General features: G+C 32.9%; 1 protein-coding gene across 1 annotated transcript in view; it reads right to left on the reverse strand.

The window, feature by feature from the left end:
• Positions 1-389: 389 nt before the first annotated feature.
• LOC129223079 (uncharacterized) overlaps positions 390-19,624 on the reverse strand; it is a 162,589-nt gene continuing 143,354 nt past the window's right edge. The window contains exons 26-28 of the mRNA XM_054857645.1: positions 9,313-9,456; positions 6,117-6,279; positions 390-714 (exon numbers count right to left, since the gene is read on the reverse strand). Of these exons, the coding sequence (XP_054713620.1) occupies positions 619-714; positions 6,117-6,279; positions 9,313-9,456 (403 nt within the window). The 3' untranslated portion in view covers positions 390-618. The remainder of the gene's footprint in view (positions 715-6,116; positions 6,280-9,312; positions 9,457-19,624) is intronic.

Below are 19,624 nucleotides of genomic sequence, written 5' to 3' on the forward strand. Positions count from 1 at the left end.
TCTGGGTTTGAATTAACGGCTAACGATTACTACGCTCTGTAAAACAAGTTCCAAATATCTGTTGTGTTGCATTATTTTCTTCATTCCTATTGCTATTAACCCTTTCCATTTTTGCTAAAACAAATAGTTTTCCACGCATTGAACATTACGTTTGCATTTTGTGCTTTCATCTCATCTGTTCAAAAAAAAACTATGAAACTCAAAATCGATTCAAAAGAATTCCAAGTTTTGAAAATTTTAGTTTGATATACAAGAAAAATGTGAGTAGTTTTGAATGTATGTGTGTGTTCAAACTTTCGAACGTCTATAAAATTTCTGCTGCAGGGAAGTACCCAAAAATAGATTTCAAAAGGAAAAAAAAAACTATGAGTCAAGAATATTTTCAAAACTTTATTTTGAAGTAAATAGCTCAAAATTTCTACAGTGTGACAATATAAAATATTAACTTCCAATAAAAATAATGCAATTAAGGTTAAAAAAAAAGCTGATGAAGAAAAAATTATGACGAAGTTCTTCGTAAGAAATATTTTATATATAATATCAAGTTTTGAGCTTATTACTACGTAAACATGTTCTTGTAATTACGTTTCCATCACATTTCCTTCGATATGACGATTTCTAGTGGGCTTTAATGCCGTCCTTCCTGATTTCCATTCGAACAATTATATTTTTAGCGTGTAAAAGTTGCTGCCCATTGTAGAATTGCAGAGGTACCTAAAAAAAATTAATAAAGCAAATTTCTCAGTAGATTGAACCGCAAGAAGTATTTCCACATGAAATATATGAACTGAATTTCCAATAAAATAAATTTCAATGAAAAATAATACAAGGTAAGGGTTATTCGTTTTTACTTTCTTCTATATCTAATATATAGAAGAAAGTATTGGATTCGTGCAAATTTTCGAATTTCGAATTTTGACGCATTCGAACGTTTTGAGGTGTGCTGAGTCCATTTCGACTATTTTTGGAAAATGTCTGTCTGTCTGTGTGTGTGTGTGTATGTATGTATGTATGTGTGTGTGTGTGTGTGTGTATGTATGTGTGTCACGTCTGTGTGTGACCAGTTTTTTGTGGCAGCTCTACAGCAAAAACTACCGCATGAAATCGAACGAAATTTGGTACACATATGTGCCCGTATGTGAACTTGTGCCCACTGGTTTTTGGCGCGAATTCCTCCAAGGGGGGTGGAGCAATGGGACGTTTTTTGAGTTACGCGTGCTTGCTATTCCTCAGGAAGTAACTGGCGAAATCAAACAAAATTTGGTTTATATGTTGCCATTAACAGGAACAGGTGCTGATTCAATTTTGGTGTCAATAACTCAAACGGGGGTTGAGCTATAGAACGTTTTTTGGTCGTCAATTGTGACTGCTGTATCTCAAGAAATAATGAACGGAATGAAAGAAAAATTTATCGGCAAGTAGCCCTTAGTGGGTATAAGAGCTGATTTTATTTTGGTGTCAACAGCTAAAAAGGGGGTAGCGCAATCTCCCGTTCTTTTTTTCCATTGTGAGTACCCTATCTCAAGAAGTAATGCTACGTTCTGGTTGAAATTTGGAATATATGTGAATCCATACGTAAACAGGCTTTGGTTCAATTTTGACGCCAATCGCTCCAAGAGGTGTTGATTTTTTTTTTTTTTTTTGCGAATAAAAATATTTTTATTAATGCAACAATAAGAAAGATAAATCGTAATAGATATTCGTCTGCGTATTTCTCGTGATTTTAATTGTATGGAAATGATAGGAAATATTATCCCAATGATTTAAAATTTTTAACAGTTGCCATCTTATGTTTGTTAAGAAATAAAATATTTGTAATTCATTCAAGCAAGGCTTTTAAAATAACTTTCAATTTTCGCTCTTTGCTTTGCTTTTGCAATAATTCAGACATTGGGATAGTCGTCAAGTTTTTGCATGTGTCATTTTGTTTTTGTTGGGAATATTGCTTCCTCGTCAAGCATGGGGAGGGATCAGAAAAAAAAGAAAAATATAGAAGAAAGTTTCGTGATGGCCACAACATACTAGTTTTTTTTCCTCCAGGCACTTATCTTACTCAAAAACGACAACACGTCTACTTATTTATGTCTGGTATTTATTCAAGGTGAATAAAAATTAGAAAATATGGGGGAGGGGGGAATTGAAGTTCTTCAGTCACTTCTCAGGAGAGCTTGAACAACGTTAGAAGATTGATCGGAGTTCAGGAGTACATTTTCCTCCAGAAATTTTTCACATTGAAGTTTTAGAAACGCAATTTTAAGCTTAATGTTGAGATGTTTAGAGAGGATTAGGGGGACTCTCCCTCGGTATGTTTTCGACATTAAAGGGTTAAAAAAGCATGTCTTTTGTCCCTGTTCAGTGCCACTACGGGAAGAGAGAAGGCACAAGACCTTTCCCTGTAAATTTTTATATAGAGACATTAAAATCATAATTTTCAGCTATCTTTTGCAATGTTAAGGGAAGGGATCGGAAATTGGGGTATCCCCTGCCATTAAAAAACTATAACTTTAGCTTTTTTTTTTTTTTTTTTTTTTTTGGTTTACGTTACGCAATGGAAGCAGAAGGGGAGAGATGAGACTGAACTTGAAGGAAGTCACTTGAAATTTAAAGTCCCTTTCCTCTAAAAAACATTTTATCGTCTTTTTTGGTCAAGTGACCGCTAAGCAACTCTCCCTTATATATATATATATATATATATATATATATATATATATATATATATATATATATATATATATTTCGAATTGAGGAGCGAAAAATGAAATTTTTAAGTTATCCTCAGTGACAATAGTTAAAAGCGTGGGGATCAGAAGTTCTCCTCTAGAAAGGGTCAGTTGCCACTCCCCGACCCCTATGGCTACTCACATGCATGCAACAAAAGCGAAAATTATTCCAAAGCATATGCATCGTCTTCAAAAAGTAAGCTCAAAAATCTGCCCATTCAATTTCTTAATATACCTTTAAACACCTCGTTCACCCAAAATGTCTTTCTTTCTGTGAAAAGCAGAGTACGTATTTTATTATTGCAGATATACTTAATATTAAGCTTCATGGTTTGAAGTTGAATTCTCCTGTCAGTTTTAGCATCAAGTCTGTTGCTATTTTTATTATTGGCACTTAAGTAAACGTGTTTTTTACGTGTGAATTACGTATTTATATTACGTGTAAACGTGTGTGAATCATTTTACACGTGTAATGCACCAATGAAGAAGTGCCAACACCGCCTTTATTTACAACTGATAACAGTAATTTTTTTTAATACGCCAGCATTCAATAAAAGTTTCAAATTCTTTGTACTGACACGATCGAAGTCGTACAATGACAATAAATGAATTTCAATCCAATTAAGGCAGTGAGAAGCAAAGGAATGTAAATGGACATTTTAAAGTTTTGAGCAAAACGCATTCAAAGATAACTTCCTTGCAGGGGCGGCAAATAGGGGGGTCAAGAGGGGGCGGTCGCACCCCCAAATTTTTTGAGCAGAATGTTGGAAAATAGGTGAATTTAATTTAGGTAAGTCGGTACTCAATGTTCATTAAAAAAACGCACTGGTTCTCAGTAACTATTTGATGAAACTTGACACATTCCCAGACTAGAAAAAGTGTTTTTCGTTGTTTGGATGATGACTTCATGAAGTATTTTTCGGTCTTTTTAGAACATAGAAAACTGATAGAGAACCATGGTTAATTTTGACTAAAAAAGACATTTCCTCATACAGACTAAATACTCTTATTTCATACTTGTGTGCCCAGTGTATCGGTGGTATGTCCAATATGAGAGGCTTGTGCACAATGGTGTGACTTCATGGTTTTCCCAAGAAAATTCCTTGATATTTTACATTGACTTTTATGTTCATTTTTTTAGTGTATATTTATGTAATGAGTATTCATCGCTTTGTTCTGCTAGAAACACGTTTCAGCTGCTCATGCAGTATATGCTTTCATAGAAACATCTTAAAAATGCATGCGGTTATAGAATTTAAAAAACATATCAACAAATACCTTTTATGGGGCTCTATAATTATGCAATCTCGGAGTGACACAAGATGCTCTTCAAGAGTTAAAATCACAAAAGGATTTCTCCGTAACTTCAAAGCAGTGATTTGACGACTGGAAGAATTATTGCAAAACGATTTCTTCAATGGTGGAAAAGCTCACGCCCTTTAGCATGTATGACTTCGTTTTAATTTTTATTCAATTTGTTTGTATTGAGGAAAGTTTTTAAAAAAGTTCACCCTATCAAATCTTCAATCCGCTACCCTTAATTTTCTGAGTATTCAAACCACAGTTCAATAAAAAAAAAAAAAAAGTGACAAAAATCCACATGATGATGTGAAGTCAAATATTGATTTTTTAATATTTGTATGAAGTAATAGATTCAGTTTAGAATGAAATTAACACAAGATTTGATGAAAATTACTTTTCTGTATGGTTGGCTTTATATTATCTGGATTGGATTTTGAAAATGAAAAATAAATTGTTTCAATTATGAGTAAAATTTTTAGCATGAGGCAAAAAAAATTACAAGCAATAAACTGACGGACCGGTTATCACATCCAGAGACTGCAGTTTCGTTCTTGTTATGGACTCATCAGTCTAGAATCGTGAATAACAGAGCTGGTGGCAGATGACATCTCATTGAAGCTGAGAGCGCCGACGAGACTAGATTATTCAATGATGAAAAATTAAGCCCTTCACAATATTTGAGTTACCTGGGTGATTTTGACGAGCAAGATATAAAAAGTGTTTTCATACATAACTTGATTAGTTCAATTATTTTTTAACTATTCCAATCAGCTCAGCTAGCAGAGAAAGTTTTTTTTATGTCTCAGGAGGTTAGAGAATTATTTTTGAAGCACAATGGGCAAAAAAAAACCATTTTTTTATTTAACTGTACTGGCAAAACAGCATGACACTGGACATTGATAGATTAGTAACACGATTCCCTGCTCTTCTGAATTCCAAAAATCATGCAATAAAACTTTTCTAAAAGGTATAAAAACTTTAATATCGAGATGTTTTGTATGATAACTTATTAAAAAGTGAATCAAAATTTTAATTGTTTCTAAACACTAATTTTTATCCATATTAAACCGATTTTATGACCACTTCCTCTTAGCTAATGAGTGTTTGGGATCGCACTGTTGTAATACATATTTAAGAAACTCGACCCCCCAAATGAAATGCTGAAATGCCGCCCCTGCTTCCTTGGTAGTCTTTCATTGATTTTTTTTTCTAAATCACGCTGTACAGCAGCACCTACCAGGCCTACTTTTATTATCTCTTGCCTCAAGATAGAGTACAGATTCACCTATCATTTGTACTGATTATCTTCTAATTTTTAATTTTGCCACTAATATCCTTTTACTTCTCACTGCCTCACTTCATTTTGATAGTTTCTCTACAGCTCATTCGGAAAATACTGATTAAAAGCTTCCCTCAAAACTTATTTTTATTTACTTTTTAAACGGCTGACTTTAATCAAAAGAAGAAATGAAAGTTTCACAGAACCCTTGATTGATCTCTTTGGAACTTCGAGTTCAGTGGAACACAATTGGCCCATCAGTCTGAACCCTTGCTTACTTCTCGAGATATAGTAATCTCAATAAAAAAGAAAAAAGGTTTGATTACTCCACCCCTTTGAGCTATTGGCATCAAAATCAAATCGACGCTTTTACCTTTTGAGAGGCTTACCTATGAACCAATTTTTGTCTGAATCCGCCAGTTACTTCTTGTAATATAGCAGTCAAGGATAACAAAGAAAACGTTCAATTGCTCCACCGCCTTAGAGAAATTGACAATAAAAACTAACGGGCACCAATTCACATGGGTACATATGTATACCAAATTTTATTAGATTTCATGCCGTAGTTTTTGCCTTACAGAAATTACATAACACCTGCCACGCACGCATATACAGACAGGCAGACATTTCCCGAAAATGGTCGAAATGGGCATAGCACACAACTCAAAACATGCAAATCCTTCTATATTCAAAAATTTTTGCAAATTGCTTACTTTCTAATACACATTAGATATAGAAAGTAAAAGGAGAGAAGTAAAAGAAAAGATCGAAGAAATTAAAAAAGGAAGAAAAAACGTGAGTTCATTTATTTTTACCTGAGTTTGTGGACATTTCTTGATCCTGAAGTTACTAAGCATATACGCAAGACAAACTTTCATTTCTATGAGGGCGAATCGCATGCCAATGCAATTTCTAGGTCCCGATCCAAAAGGCATGTAAGCGTATTGATCTCTTTCAGCTCTCTTTTCAGCACTGAACCTAAAAAGAAGCAGGAAATGTTATCTCTTAGAATGCTCAATACGGTGCAACTACAACCATTTTTAATAAGTGGCGGTAAAAGTTTTGTTTTAGTTTCTAATTTTACGTGAACTTGTTCTTGCCAAGATCGGGTCCTTAAGCCCAAAGTTCTTTTAAAAATCAACGACGAGAAGGGAACATTAAAAAAGGACCTCTTTATCTAAACCCATACAAGCTAGTACAGGACAGGGTGATGCCAAACCAGCTGTTACTGAAAATCTGCAGTTCAACGAACCTAAGCTCTATAGACTTAAATTAACCCGCTTTTTTATGCCCTTGTACCTTTCATTTCATTTTTCCAAGTGACTGGGATTAAAAACGACAAGTTTTAAATGATATTAAGCGTAAAACTGAGGAGTTGTTAAGAGTGCTTCTTAACAACTCAGTTTTACGCTGGGGGATGGGGTGGGGAGGGATTGCAGAACAAATTCTACTAACCAGGCGATCCATCGTATATTTGCCATTGCTACTCATAATAAATGCTCCAAGGTAATAATAAAGGACAGTAGAGTTTCGAGAACTCGGTATTCGATAACTCAGCCGATACCAGAAAACTTGGCTAATTTGCAGGACGGAAAAACGACAAGCGAGAAGCCTGTTGCTCGCTCGTTCCAGATAACCCGACATTTTTATCAAATCGGCCACTCTTCAAATTACATTTGGCTGAGTTTTCGCGATTCTAGTGTACTATTGTGTTCACATTAATTGGGAGAAAGCTATTTTTGCTGACTTTCAGTTGATTGCCAGATAGCTCCAATAGGTCCCACTAAGCTGTTCTATCTATCGGTGTTTTGACGTCAGTTTTGACTGCTTAGAACTGGTTTTGAGGTAAAATTATCAACATTGAACAATTCTTCAGATTCTTTCTGGGAGAAGAGGAAGTAACGTTTTGCATTTTTTTCATTTTTGCACGCTAAAAAAGGATATAACTCTTAGAAAGTCAGCAAAGGTAATCGTACTTAACAGTCACGTATCTATAAAAAATACTACTTCTATGATTGATATTAGGAAATCGAGCTTTTCCGGTTGGCGCAGTACATGGTCCTCAAGGGCTCTTCGCCATTAAAACTAAATAAACCAACACTTAAAAATTCAGGAAATTTTTATGGTATATATTACTGCAAAACGCAGTGTTTACAGTATAGAAAAGATTGCACTAAATTGTACCGAAAAAAAATTAACGATTGCAGCGCCACACACCACGTGACTTACCGTGCAAAGCAGATAAAGCGGTATTTCCATTCACACAATGTGTCCCAACTGGTTTGGTGGTCAGCAAAGCCGCGTACCAATACGAAGGTCCAGAGATCGAACCTGCATCTCATTTAGTGTTTTTTAACTATCGCTTATTCTACCATATAATTTTGCTGTAAAAAATAGGATTTTACGGTAACAGTCACTGGAAACATGGATGCCATTACTTTTTACCGTAAAATTTTAGGATTCTTTTTTTAACGGTGAACCAACGAGCTTCTCCGGGCGTCTGAAGAAATGCATTGTAACTGAACCATTTCCTCTCGAAGAAAGGGCAAATGTGAAGGAGAAATGAAAAACTCCAAAATAGGATCAGTTCGTACTCTGAAATATCATTATTAGACCTACAAGAGCTAGCCATGAAGTATTTATTATCAATTGATATTGATATTCATTGTTCAAGACTGCAGCGGATAAATCTCACTTTGGGTTGGAAGAGAAGTTGTCAAAAGTTCAGTTTTCCTATGCCAACCATAGGATTTTTTTTTTACCCCCATGGATTTGTGCCTCAGAGTCCGATTATCTTCGGCATTGGTCCCTTCTAACTCACTAGCCGTTGCATCCCTATTTCATATACTATAATGAAAGAATTTAAAATGTGACTTTCTATATTCTCACTGAAACTAACTGATTTTTTTTTTTACTATTCCCAATTTCTCATCTACACTAGTTTCAAGCAGTCAAAACTTACATCCATGACATTAAGACAGACAGAATTGCCTAGGGAACCCACTGAAGCTAGCTGGGAAGTATGTTGAAAGACTCCGAAAAAATATCTTTGTCAATTAATTAGAACACTACAGTAGTATGCTTCAGAATGATGATTTCTAACACTTTGCGATGCAATATAAAATTAGTTTTCACGCACTTATTAGTGCGTAAAAAGTAAGTAATCGAAACGCTATGATAATGATGGCAGAGATGCCCATATTCTCGATGGTGGGCAATTTTCCCTTCCCTGACTTTGAATACTTAATAAATTTATATATGTGAGCTCGGCTTTTGTAATTCTTTGACGGGGTCTCTCTCTTACAGAGCCCCCACCAGGGATTCCAAATAGCTAGCCTACAAATTAGTCAAATTTTAAAAGTCTTAGCCAAATTCCGAAAGTTTTCGCCAATGATTTAACTTTAATAGATTTTAACATTGAACTTTTAAATTATTTTTAGAAATTTTTAATTGGAAAAACTAAGTAATTCTTTTATAAAATATACAATGCAAGTGCTTATATCGCAGCATACACTAAAGTTTCATAAACACCAATAACAATGCATAAGACATTGAATTCCCAATTTGGTGTTTTAATTTTTTTTTCTTTACAGAATTTCTAACTACTTTGAGGATCGAGAGAAAAAAACTTTTTTATGGAAATTTATGAGAATATTTTGTTTGCCAATGCTTATGCCGAATCAGAGTTTTTTTTTTTCGCCGAATTTACGATTTTGTCTCATTTAGCGTGGTGGCGAATGCTTAGCGTAGGCCTATAATATACATTAACTATGTACCCTTTGCCCCACCCCTCCTTGGAAAAAGTTAAAACGATGGACCTGGTGCCAGCTTAATAATTTGGAAAATACAGACAATACACGAAATATACTGGCAAACTACGGAGCATTTTAAGATAAATTATTATTTTTTTTTTTTTTTCAAGTTGTTTACGACACAATACGCATAGGAATTCATTAAATTTTCGAGAACTTTAAAACTCAACAGCTCACAATCCAAAGTGTTTGAACATACCTATCAGGATCAAATTTTTCAGGATTGGGGAAAAGCTTCGGATCCTTGTGCATAGCGCACGTTGGAATCGTTACAATCATATCCTTCGGTATTGTTATTCCCGTATCTCCTAGAATGTAGTCTTGTTCTGCAAGTCTTTCCAACCTGTGCGTAATAAAACGGAAGATCAGTTCTTACTTAAGAGTAACACACTGTAAAAAAATTAGTGCAACCTTACTCCATAAAATCGGTGGCAGCTTAGCTGCCTCCTCTGCTCTGGAGTAACTTAACTTATGTAACTGGTTTTCATTTACAAAAGTTACACGTCGCGCAGTGGTTCAAAACGACGATAAAGCGGGAAAAATTCAATAACTTTGAATACTTTCAAAAAATGCTATGGAAAATTGTTAAAATTGTTGTATGGTAATATTTATCTTCCTGCTTGCTGATCGTATTCACTGCGAAACCCCGATTTTACGTCCTCCGATCTACGTTTTCCCCGCATTTTACGTTTTTTATAATCAGGTCCCAGTTTTTCCATATATTAATAATATTAGTTTAACCCGGATGAAAAATTTGTTATTTATGAATTTCCTGCATTTTACGTTTTCCCATGGCAGTAAAAAAAAAGAGAAAAAATGTTTTAAAATTAAGCAACGAGTTTTCTTCTGTGCATTTTTAAACATAATCCACTCTTTCGAAAGTTAAACAGATGAAAACAGAAATGCTACTACCAAAGATAGTAAAAGTAGAAGATTGGACACTGCGTGAGTGTATTGCCGAGAAAACAACGACTTCTAATAATGATGGTATGACACAAAAGCTAACATACAGGGAAAGTGAGCACGCGTTTGGCGCCAATGTTGAATTGGAGTTTCTCGGAATTGGCTCAGAAGTTGCTTGGGTTGCTATAGCTTTTGACTCGGAATTCCAAGAAATAAGAGGGGCGCAAGGTTTGTTGAGGGGAACACATGACCACAGACACGACGGGATACTAATTACCACCCCGATGTTCGATCAATGATAGCAAGATAGTTTGTGATCGTTCTCTATTCCTGGCTTTTTTTTCTGAAGAATGGATGCCAGATGTGTGTAGCGGGCATTTGCTTTGTTGAAATCCAACTGTGCAGTTAAATTGCGTTTGGAAGAAAAGTACACTTGCGGAATTGATGGACTTTTTACTCACAAGCATATTTCACTTCTATCTTTTCTTCTAATATTATACATAAATAGTCCAAAAAATAAACATATTTAATTTTTCAACATTTTTATCGGATGGTTGTGAAAGCACATTCACCTCCCCCCTTAGCCCTTACTTAACCGTTGTGCAATGCATGCTGTAACTTTTTAGTTGATGAATTTGACTCCCATCTGCTCACTTTAATGCCTGTAAAAGAAGCGTTCCCGAAACTAAAACATAAAGCTGACGCGGAAACTATGACTTTTTCCAGTATTTTATTATTTATAGTCATGACAAAGCGAGTGCTTGTTTCTGATGAGATGAATTGAAAGAAATAATATAATAACAAAAAAAAAAACGACTCACGGAATGCAAATGTCACAAGAATATCTGAATTAGGGAAATTAAATTGCAACCATCTGATTAACTTTTTGCATTAGTGTTTGTGAAAATTCAAATTAAAGCGAAACATAACGAGCTGAGAAATTACTATAAATTAAAGAAAAAGATTAATACAACAATGACTAGTGATACACAGGAAATAATTGCAGAGTTTTAACTTTAATAATTTGTTGCCTGGGACATACATTTAAAAATCTAATTAAAAAAAAAAGATTTTGAATTCCAACAAATCATACAAAATTTATAAATAGGTAAAAATTTACATGAAAAAAAAAGTTTTTTCTCAAAAAATCTGACGTGATACATAATAATCTTTCAATCAATAAACATAATTGAAAAGTAATTTCAATTACAAAATGGTTTTCAAAAGTAAAAGAAGCTGCAAACAGTCAGTAAAAATTTTGCAACTACTGGTGAACAGCAAAAGTTGACTTTTATTCAGCTTTGTCTTGTGTGTGTGTGTTGAAATTTTTTTAAATGAATTTTTTATTTTTTTATGGTAAATTATAATTTTTAATTCAATTTTTGAATTTTTGTGTACATGCAGTAGAAAAACACGTGAAGAATGAATATATATATATATATATATATATATATATATATATATATATATATATATATATATATATATATATATATATATATATATATATATATATATATATATATATATATATATATATACGAGTATATATTTAAAGTCACAATTCCTTCCGAACAGCAAATAGCCGCTGAACATTTTAGTCATTGGAGTCCGTTTCATTAATTTCTTGTTGTATATTGGCACTTTTAATTAAATTGCAATTGAAATGAATCTAGCAGCAGATCCTATGCCCAATATTGTAGAATGAAGAACTTTGCTTTTATATAAATTGAGCGGTAGTATTCCTTAACGCCATATCCAAATGTATACCATAAAAATTCCTGGTATATAATTCTCTATAACAAAAGGATTTTACTCGTATGCTTTTGAAAAAAATCTTGTGATTCTCACAAAAGTGATTCATGTTAAAACTTTATTTAAAGTACATTCATATGAATACGAACTGAAATAAGATTAATTTTGATTATTGGCTCAATATGTAGTTCCAGAAAAATTCTTTAACCATTATTTTCTTGTAGCCCAATAGTTACTTCAATTAAAATGACATAACGAATCTCTCTCACCTAAGGAATCTTTGTCTAAGGAATGCCTAAGGAATCATTTATGTTGTAAGTAAGAAATACGCAATGAAAAAATAATCTAAATTTAGAACAGCAATCTTAGGAGATTCTCCTCAAATATTTTGATTATTAGCTCAATATGTAGTTGAAGAGAAATTATTCCACCATTATTTGCTTGTAGCCCTATAGTTACGTTGAGAGAAACTTCATAAAAGAAACCAGGTCCGGATATATAAGTTTTGGGTCCCCCTACAACAAAGTCTGTAGGGCCCTTTCCCAGAGGTTTCTCTTCTCTTTTTTTTTTTTTTTTTTTTCAATTTTTCGTTTCAATTTCTTAGGTAGTTGGGTTGAAAGTCTAAAAATTTCCAAATATAAGAAATCATAATAATAATAAAAATGCATTGAACTTTTTCAGAAATCACATTTCATTCAAAATTAACGGATGAATGATGAGTAGAATAATTTGGGTAATTTTTGAAACGTTGAACAAAGAAAGCTACGTGCTAATTTTTTAAACAGATAGAAACATTTCGCATGTGTTTTTGTTAAACAGAGAGAATAATATGGATTGCATTATATTTTTGAATGTTTAATATTTTTGATGTTTTGTAAGAAAAATAAACCGCATTTGATTTGTAAGAAGTTAATTTTTCTAATTATAGTAAATGTAATAATGTATGAATTAGAAATTTTATTAAGTACTAAAATTTTTAGAGCATGTTCATACATGAAACATTTGCTTGACTCAAGTTGATGACTACTGAAATTTCCAGAGGCGATTACTGTGGTCATTTAGCGAGAAACATTTTGAAGTAATGTACAAAATAAAAGAGTGTTAAGACTTCCCCCTTACCCCACCACCATTTTGAATTTTGTAATAAAAGTGGACATTGTTATTAATGCAGTACTTCTGCTTAATACTGTTATTAGTATTTAAATTATTGATCGCTAAATAAATGTGTATAAAATGAACACAAAGATTACAAAACATCATTTAAGTTTTTAAATAGTTTTGGGGGTAATGCTAATGCAACTACTTAATAATGAAAAATTCGAAACCGAACAGAAAAATATTGTCAAAACAACAAATTCGGCCTTCCAATTAAAACATTACATTTATTTGCATTATTAAAGGCTGTGAATTTAACAGATTTGCATTTCGTAACGTTTAAATTAATTAGAGCATGAATAAAATATCCCACCACTTTAAATTTTTTCTAATGGAGTTAAGCCTATCGAACTGAGTCAATCATAAAAATTAGCCAATAATAAGGATTTTCTTTGTCGTTATTTAATGTTTTAAAATCAATATTTTAAGACCGCTAAAATCTTCATTCCCGTGACATTTTCCTTAAATCTTAGAACGCTTTCAGTAAAATTTAACCATTTGATTCACTCTGTTTTGGAACATTCAAATGAAAGTATTAAATTACCCGATTTATTTTACTCTTTACTTATTACAAACTAGGTAGGGTGTCCGAGAAAAACGGAAAACATCGGATAGCGGTCAACAGAAAGAGCTTTGGAACCTCTCTGTTTAGTTACAACTTGAGTTACCCGTTTGTGGCAGAGAAAGCAACGTGCAGGGGCACGCAAGATGATTTTCTTCTGCTTCTCTTATGTTCTTTATTTTGCTCTTCTATCTTTTAAGGTTAGAATTACTGCGTGAAGGAAAAAGTGTGCATTAAAAATTTTTTTATTTATCGAACAGATTCTTTTCTGCTCAATAATGATTAAAAATGAGTAAGTTATGATATAGTGCTTTCAGTTGGTTGTGATTAGCATTCAATCAGCAATAGGTTTAAAAGAGTCTTGAGTATTTGAAATTTTAAACTCTTTTGCTTATAATATTCAATTTTATCTCTCTCACACTGTCTTTTTCTTTTTTATCCGCTACTTCTCGACCTAAAAAATTAATTTGAAAAAATAAGTAAATAAATAAATGAATGAAATAAAAAAATAATTTAACAAGACAAAGATATTAGTGTACAGACACGATATCGAATGCATAAGTATATGAAATGAACGGTTTTATCTCAAGATCTTTCTATTTTGATTCTTTGAAATCAGATTTTATGGTAATATATAATTTTTAATTTGATGTTTGTGATAAGCTGATTTGTAGGTTTCGTACATGCAGTAGAAAAACAGTGAAGAATGGGGGAAAAATACGAAATTAATAAAGTCACAATTCCTTCCGAACAGCAAATAGCCGCTGAACATTTTAGTCCTTAGATTCCGTTTCATTGATTTCTTGTTTTATATGGGCACTTTCAATTAACTCTTCATAAATTGCGCTTAAAATGAATCAGCAGCAGACTCGATGCTTAGTACTGTAGAATGGAGAACTTAGCTTTTATAATTTCACGTTTCATTCAAAACTAACGGATGAATTATGATTAGAATAAAATGGGTAATTTTTGAAGCTTTGAACAAAGAAAGGTACGTGATAATATTTTAAACAGAAACATTTGGCATATGTTTCTGTTAAAAAGAAAGAATAATATGAATGGCACATATATTTTTGATGTTTTCTAAGAAAACGAGCTAACTGCATTTTAATTTGTAAATATTCAAATTTTCCATTTTTCCAAAAAAAAAAAACTTTTTGACAGCAAAACACCTCTAAATTTCCGAAATTTATCAAAATTTCCCAACCCTCTTTCCGTTTTTTTTTTTATTTTTAAGCGTTTTTCTTTTAGTTTATTTATTTATTTATTTATTAATGTTTTTTATTTATTTATTTATTTTTAATAGTTATTATTATTTTACTAGAAAAGTTCTGTTCCAATGACAGACCACATACACACACAAACTGATTAAATAAATGAAATAAAATGTAAACAGAATAAAATAAAAGTAAATATTTCAAATTAAAAAAAATCAGGAATTTTTTAAATTTATCTATTTGAAGAAATAAATTTAGGAATCTCCCCCTCCCCCCCGAAAATTTTTTTTCATGGCGGAATTCGCGCCATAATTCCCCTCCCCCCCAGACCCCCGGTGGGCACCCCTGTTGTTCAGAATAAAAAAAGTAATAAGTTTATGATAATGTCAATCTGTGATAAAATCTCATTGTAAGTCAAACTTGAAATGCGTTAAATTAGTTGCAGCTTTTCTAACTTTAAGCAGCATATTGTAATAAAAATAACGCACTAATAGCAAATTATAGCAACCGAATTCGCTGTTTTATTTCAATAATTAATATTCTTAAGGGTGCTCTTCACTGAGAGTCTGAAAGATTCGGATCTAATGTTAACCTACGGGGAAAGTTGGAGCTTGTTTTACAAAATTCCTTTGAAGTTTTCGGGTCAATTTTTTTTCTGAGTATTTTTCTAGCCTATGTCAGTGTATTTTAGTTTTTATTTTTTTGATACGTCCATTCTTTGATTTTTTAAAATTCGAGAAAAAATGAATTTCTTCGAAAACGAGGTACTGTTGGACCTTTCGCTCTGTAAAAAAGCTGCAAATCGTGCTATCGAAATTTTAAGAACGCCCCAACACGCAAAATATTTCCACCTCTCTTTTGAGACTAAGTTTGAAATGATGCGACCATTTCTAAAAAAATATCGGAGTTCCAACCATCTGAAATATTTTCGAAAAAGCTCAATTTCTCTACTAAGCCACGCCTCTCACCAGTTCGTCCTTTCTTGGGGGGAAAAACCGGGTGAGGTGTATAAGATTTACAATCATTAGCGCAAACGACCGTTTCCATTTACTACTCCCCTCTTTTCCGGAGGCATTTTTCAATGAAGGAATGAATGACTGCTTTTGAAAGTGAATCCACATGCTTGGAAACATCTTCACGATTTGATTTGTGTTTAGAAAGGATATAGTTTTTAAAGAGTGCTTCTGAGATAATTCTTGTGAATTCTTGTGCTAAATGACCTCCTGAATCCAAATATGACCACCTTCTTCCATTCACACGTCCCGCTTTTTTGGAAATGTCGCCCGAAATTTTTTTCAGTTTTTGACAGTTTCATAGCCAGTATTTTTATCTGGAGGGAAATGGATCGTTATATTATACATTAATACTTTTCTGAGGGGCTAGAGAGGTGCTAAGTTTGTACGCAAGAACATATGGAGGAAATTGGTTAACTCATGGGGGGTATTACCACTTATTATATTTTTAAAATCATCAAAACCCATCCTTTTTTCTAGGGGTTTGTTTTACAATTCCCCCCCCCCCCCTTTTTTTGGCATAAAACCAGAGTATAGGACTAACACCTATAAACCCTATATCCGAAAAAAAAAAAGATTCACGTTGTAAATTTTAAAAAAAGGAAGTATCGCATTTTGCGTAAAGTTGCATCGCAGACCTTCAGTGAAGAACCTTTCCGTGTTACTCAAATTAATTCACGGATATAATTAAGATTAAAATGATCTTAAGTATGCTTGTAATATAGCATTAATGAATATTTCTATTTCTGGGGATGCACTACTCCCATTACTTTTCACTATATCAAGAAAGCATAAACAATGGAGCTGGTGCATTCAAAGAAAGATAAATATGTATATTAATGCTATTTTATAAGCAAATTTAAGGGTGCTTTTCGCTGAGAGTCTGAAAGCGTACGGATCTAATGTTAACCTATGGGGAAAGTTGGATGAAGGTTTTACAAATTCCTTTGAAGTTTTCATGTAAATTTTTTTCCGAGTATTTTTCAAGCCTCTGTCTGTGTCGTGTACTTTTTGCTTTTTTGAAATATCCATTCTTTGATTGCTTAAAATTCGAAAAAATAAATGAATTTCGTTGAAAAAGGTGGTAGGTACTGTTCGACATTTTGCTCCATAAAAGATCTGGCAAAATATTTCCAGCACTCTTTTGAGACTTTGTTCGAAATAATGCGACCATTTCTAAAAAAAAAAAAAACCGGGGTTCCAAAACCGTATTCCAGATACTTACTAAATATTTGGAATCTATTTTTGTCTATATTATACTATGTTACTACAAATGTAAACGCATAAAATGCTTTCCACAGCTCAACAAACATTTTTAAAAATAATTTCTCGAACCAAACTCGAAAAAAATTCTTTACAAGGTATGTACACATTGATCATGTAATTCATAATACAGTGAAATCCAGTAACAATGAACTTCAAAATCGTGACTGAAAACTTATTTGGTTGAAACGGGTATTTCCTTATACCGATATTCGTTGTAACAGGATTTTACTGAATTTTTCTTTTGAAAATTTTCTAAGGAGAAAAATTATACATACCTGCATTTCTTTAAAGCATGAATGAGTATAAAAAAATTGTTTTAAAGCAGGGGTGGGTTCCCAGGGTCGTGACCCCAAATGGGGTCGTGTAGCGTTTCTTATTCGGTCGAAACATTATTCCTACCACAGTATAGTTGGGGATGGATCGAATCTAACATAGCAGTTTTGTAATCTGATCTAACGTAGCTTTCACAATGTTGCCAGGTTAGGTCCACACCTAGCGATACTTTACTAACATGTAGGCTACGGGATCACAGGTCCTTTACTTGGTCAAAAAAGGGTCGCAACGTGCAAAAGATTGGGAACCACTGGTTTAAATTTACAGATAATTAGAGAACTGATGGGGGAAGGGGGAGAACACTGACCATTTTGTTTTAGACTGGATGAATACACAATGTTCTAAGAATCTTTCGGTAGTCGTGTTACACTGAAATTTTCATAAGCTCAGACAAATAATTTGTCTGACGTCTAAAACATTTCCCTGAAACCTAAGGTTTTTCAATTTTAGCCGGTCTTTATCTATATATATATATTTCTGTGTATGCATTGTGCAGTCGCACCTGTTCATAGAGAAATCTAAGGAACAAAATAACAATTTCGTTTATAGCCTCAATTTCGCTATAAAAGGTAAACAACAAGAAGGGAACTGAACCATAAATACAATATATACGGCTTGAATATTAGTACGAAAAACCAAATTTCTAGTTGAATTTTAATTCAAAATGTCAAAGGTGAAAGTTTTTTAATATCCTGGATAAAAAAACAAATACAAAGCCACAAGTTTTCAATCAAGCAATGCATTTTCTACACTTATAATTTGTAGTTCAACAAAAGAATTGTTTCAGATGGGTGGAAAAACTTTTTGTCTATAAGTAAATTCAATCCGTTCGTATAGGAATGCATTGAAAAAAATAAAAAATAAGTGAATAAAAAATAAATCATTAAAAATCTTGTTATCGAGTTACATTTCGTGTCGAAATGTAAGGCAAAGAATATTCATTTCAGCCTTTCACGCTTTCACATTTACATAAATGAATTTGTTACTCTATCTATTAGCTACTTCATGTACATTAACATTGTTTACATATTATTGACTGTTGATCAGGTACTCATAACCAGTAAGTGTCTTCACACTTCTCAGTTATACTCAAGAATCGCTTCTCGTTACTACTCCGGAAATCGCTTTTTTCGAAATGGACTTCACTATAACTTACTTACGTACTACTTATTACACATGCATTTTCTAGCCGCTTCAACGTAAAGTACTTCCTTCGCTCGTATGGTTGCCATTTTGAGGCGCTCATTACTTCTTTAGTCTCCTGCATTCATTTGGTGTACTATACGTTGTTCCAGTTGGAAGCGTGGTCGTCTGTGAGCTTACATTTTTCTGGGAACCGGACGAAGCTCGCAAATGAATTATCGGCATAGAAGAAATAACGTAAATGCTCGTCTCAAACTTTATGCGAAAAGAAAGAAAAATAGCGGAAAGAACTTGGCAATTTGGAGAGAAAAGTAAGCATTTCATTTATTTACTTATTTTACCCAATTTATTAGTTAATTATCAAGTAAAATATAATGCATAGAAGCAAAACCATAAAAAAGCATTACATACATATATATATATATTTTTTCTTTTTCATATTTCAGAAAAAAACAGAACTGCCAAAGCAACAATCCTGAGGGTGACATAGGAATTTCATCAGAAAAAAAGAATGAAGACCTACCATTCATTAGGTAGGCGAATAGTTGACATTCGATTTTTCATCAAATCTCTTCAAGAACTAAATGCACATAGCTCTCTTGGTTGCACGTTTTCAGACATGGATATTGTCTCAGAAAAAAGATGCGGTCTGAGAAGTGGCATTAAATTTAAATGTAAAATGTGTAATTTCACAAAATTGGTATGGACAGAGAAATCTCCACACGATAAAATGAGTATTAATGCAGCTGCCGTAACGGGAGTAATAGCAATAGGTGCAGGGCATTCAAATTTGGAAGAATTTCTTTCTGTAATTGAAATCCCAACGATATCCATCAATACGTTTCTCAAAGAGTATGACATTATATCAAAAGCTTGGGAATCAACTGCTTTGAAAGAAATGGAACTCGCTGGAATTGAAGAAAAAGAAATAGCAATCCGTGATGGAAAAGTAGACGCTGATGAAGTTCCATGTATAACAGTGATAGCAGATGGCAGCTGGGCAAAACGGTCATACAGATCAAACTATTCATCTTTATCAGGAGTGGTAAGTTATTTTTTTTTCCTGTATATATTTTATGCATTCTTCATTTTAGAAATTTCTTTTTCATAAATAATTCTAAAAATTAGTTCTAGAATCAAAAACAAAACAAAAAAAAAAAAAAA

The sequence above is a fragment of the Uloborus diversus genome, chromosome 5, assembly GCF_026930045.1.
Source record: "Uloborus diversus isolate 005 chromosome 5, Udiv.v.3.1, whole genome shotgun sequence".
Lineage (NCBI taxonomy): Eukaryota > Metazoa > Arthropoda > Arachnida > Araneae > Uloboridae > Uloborus > Uloborus diversus.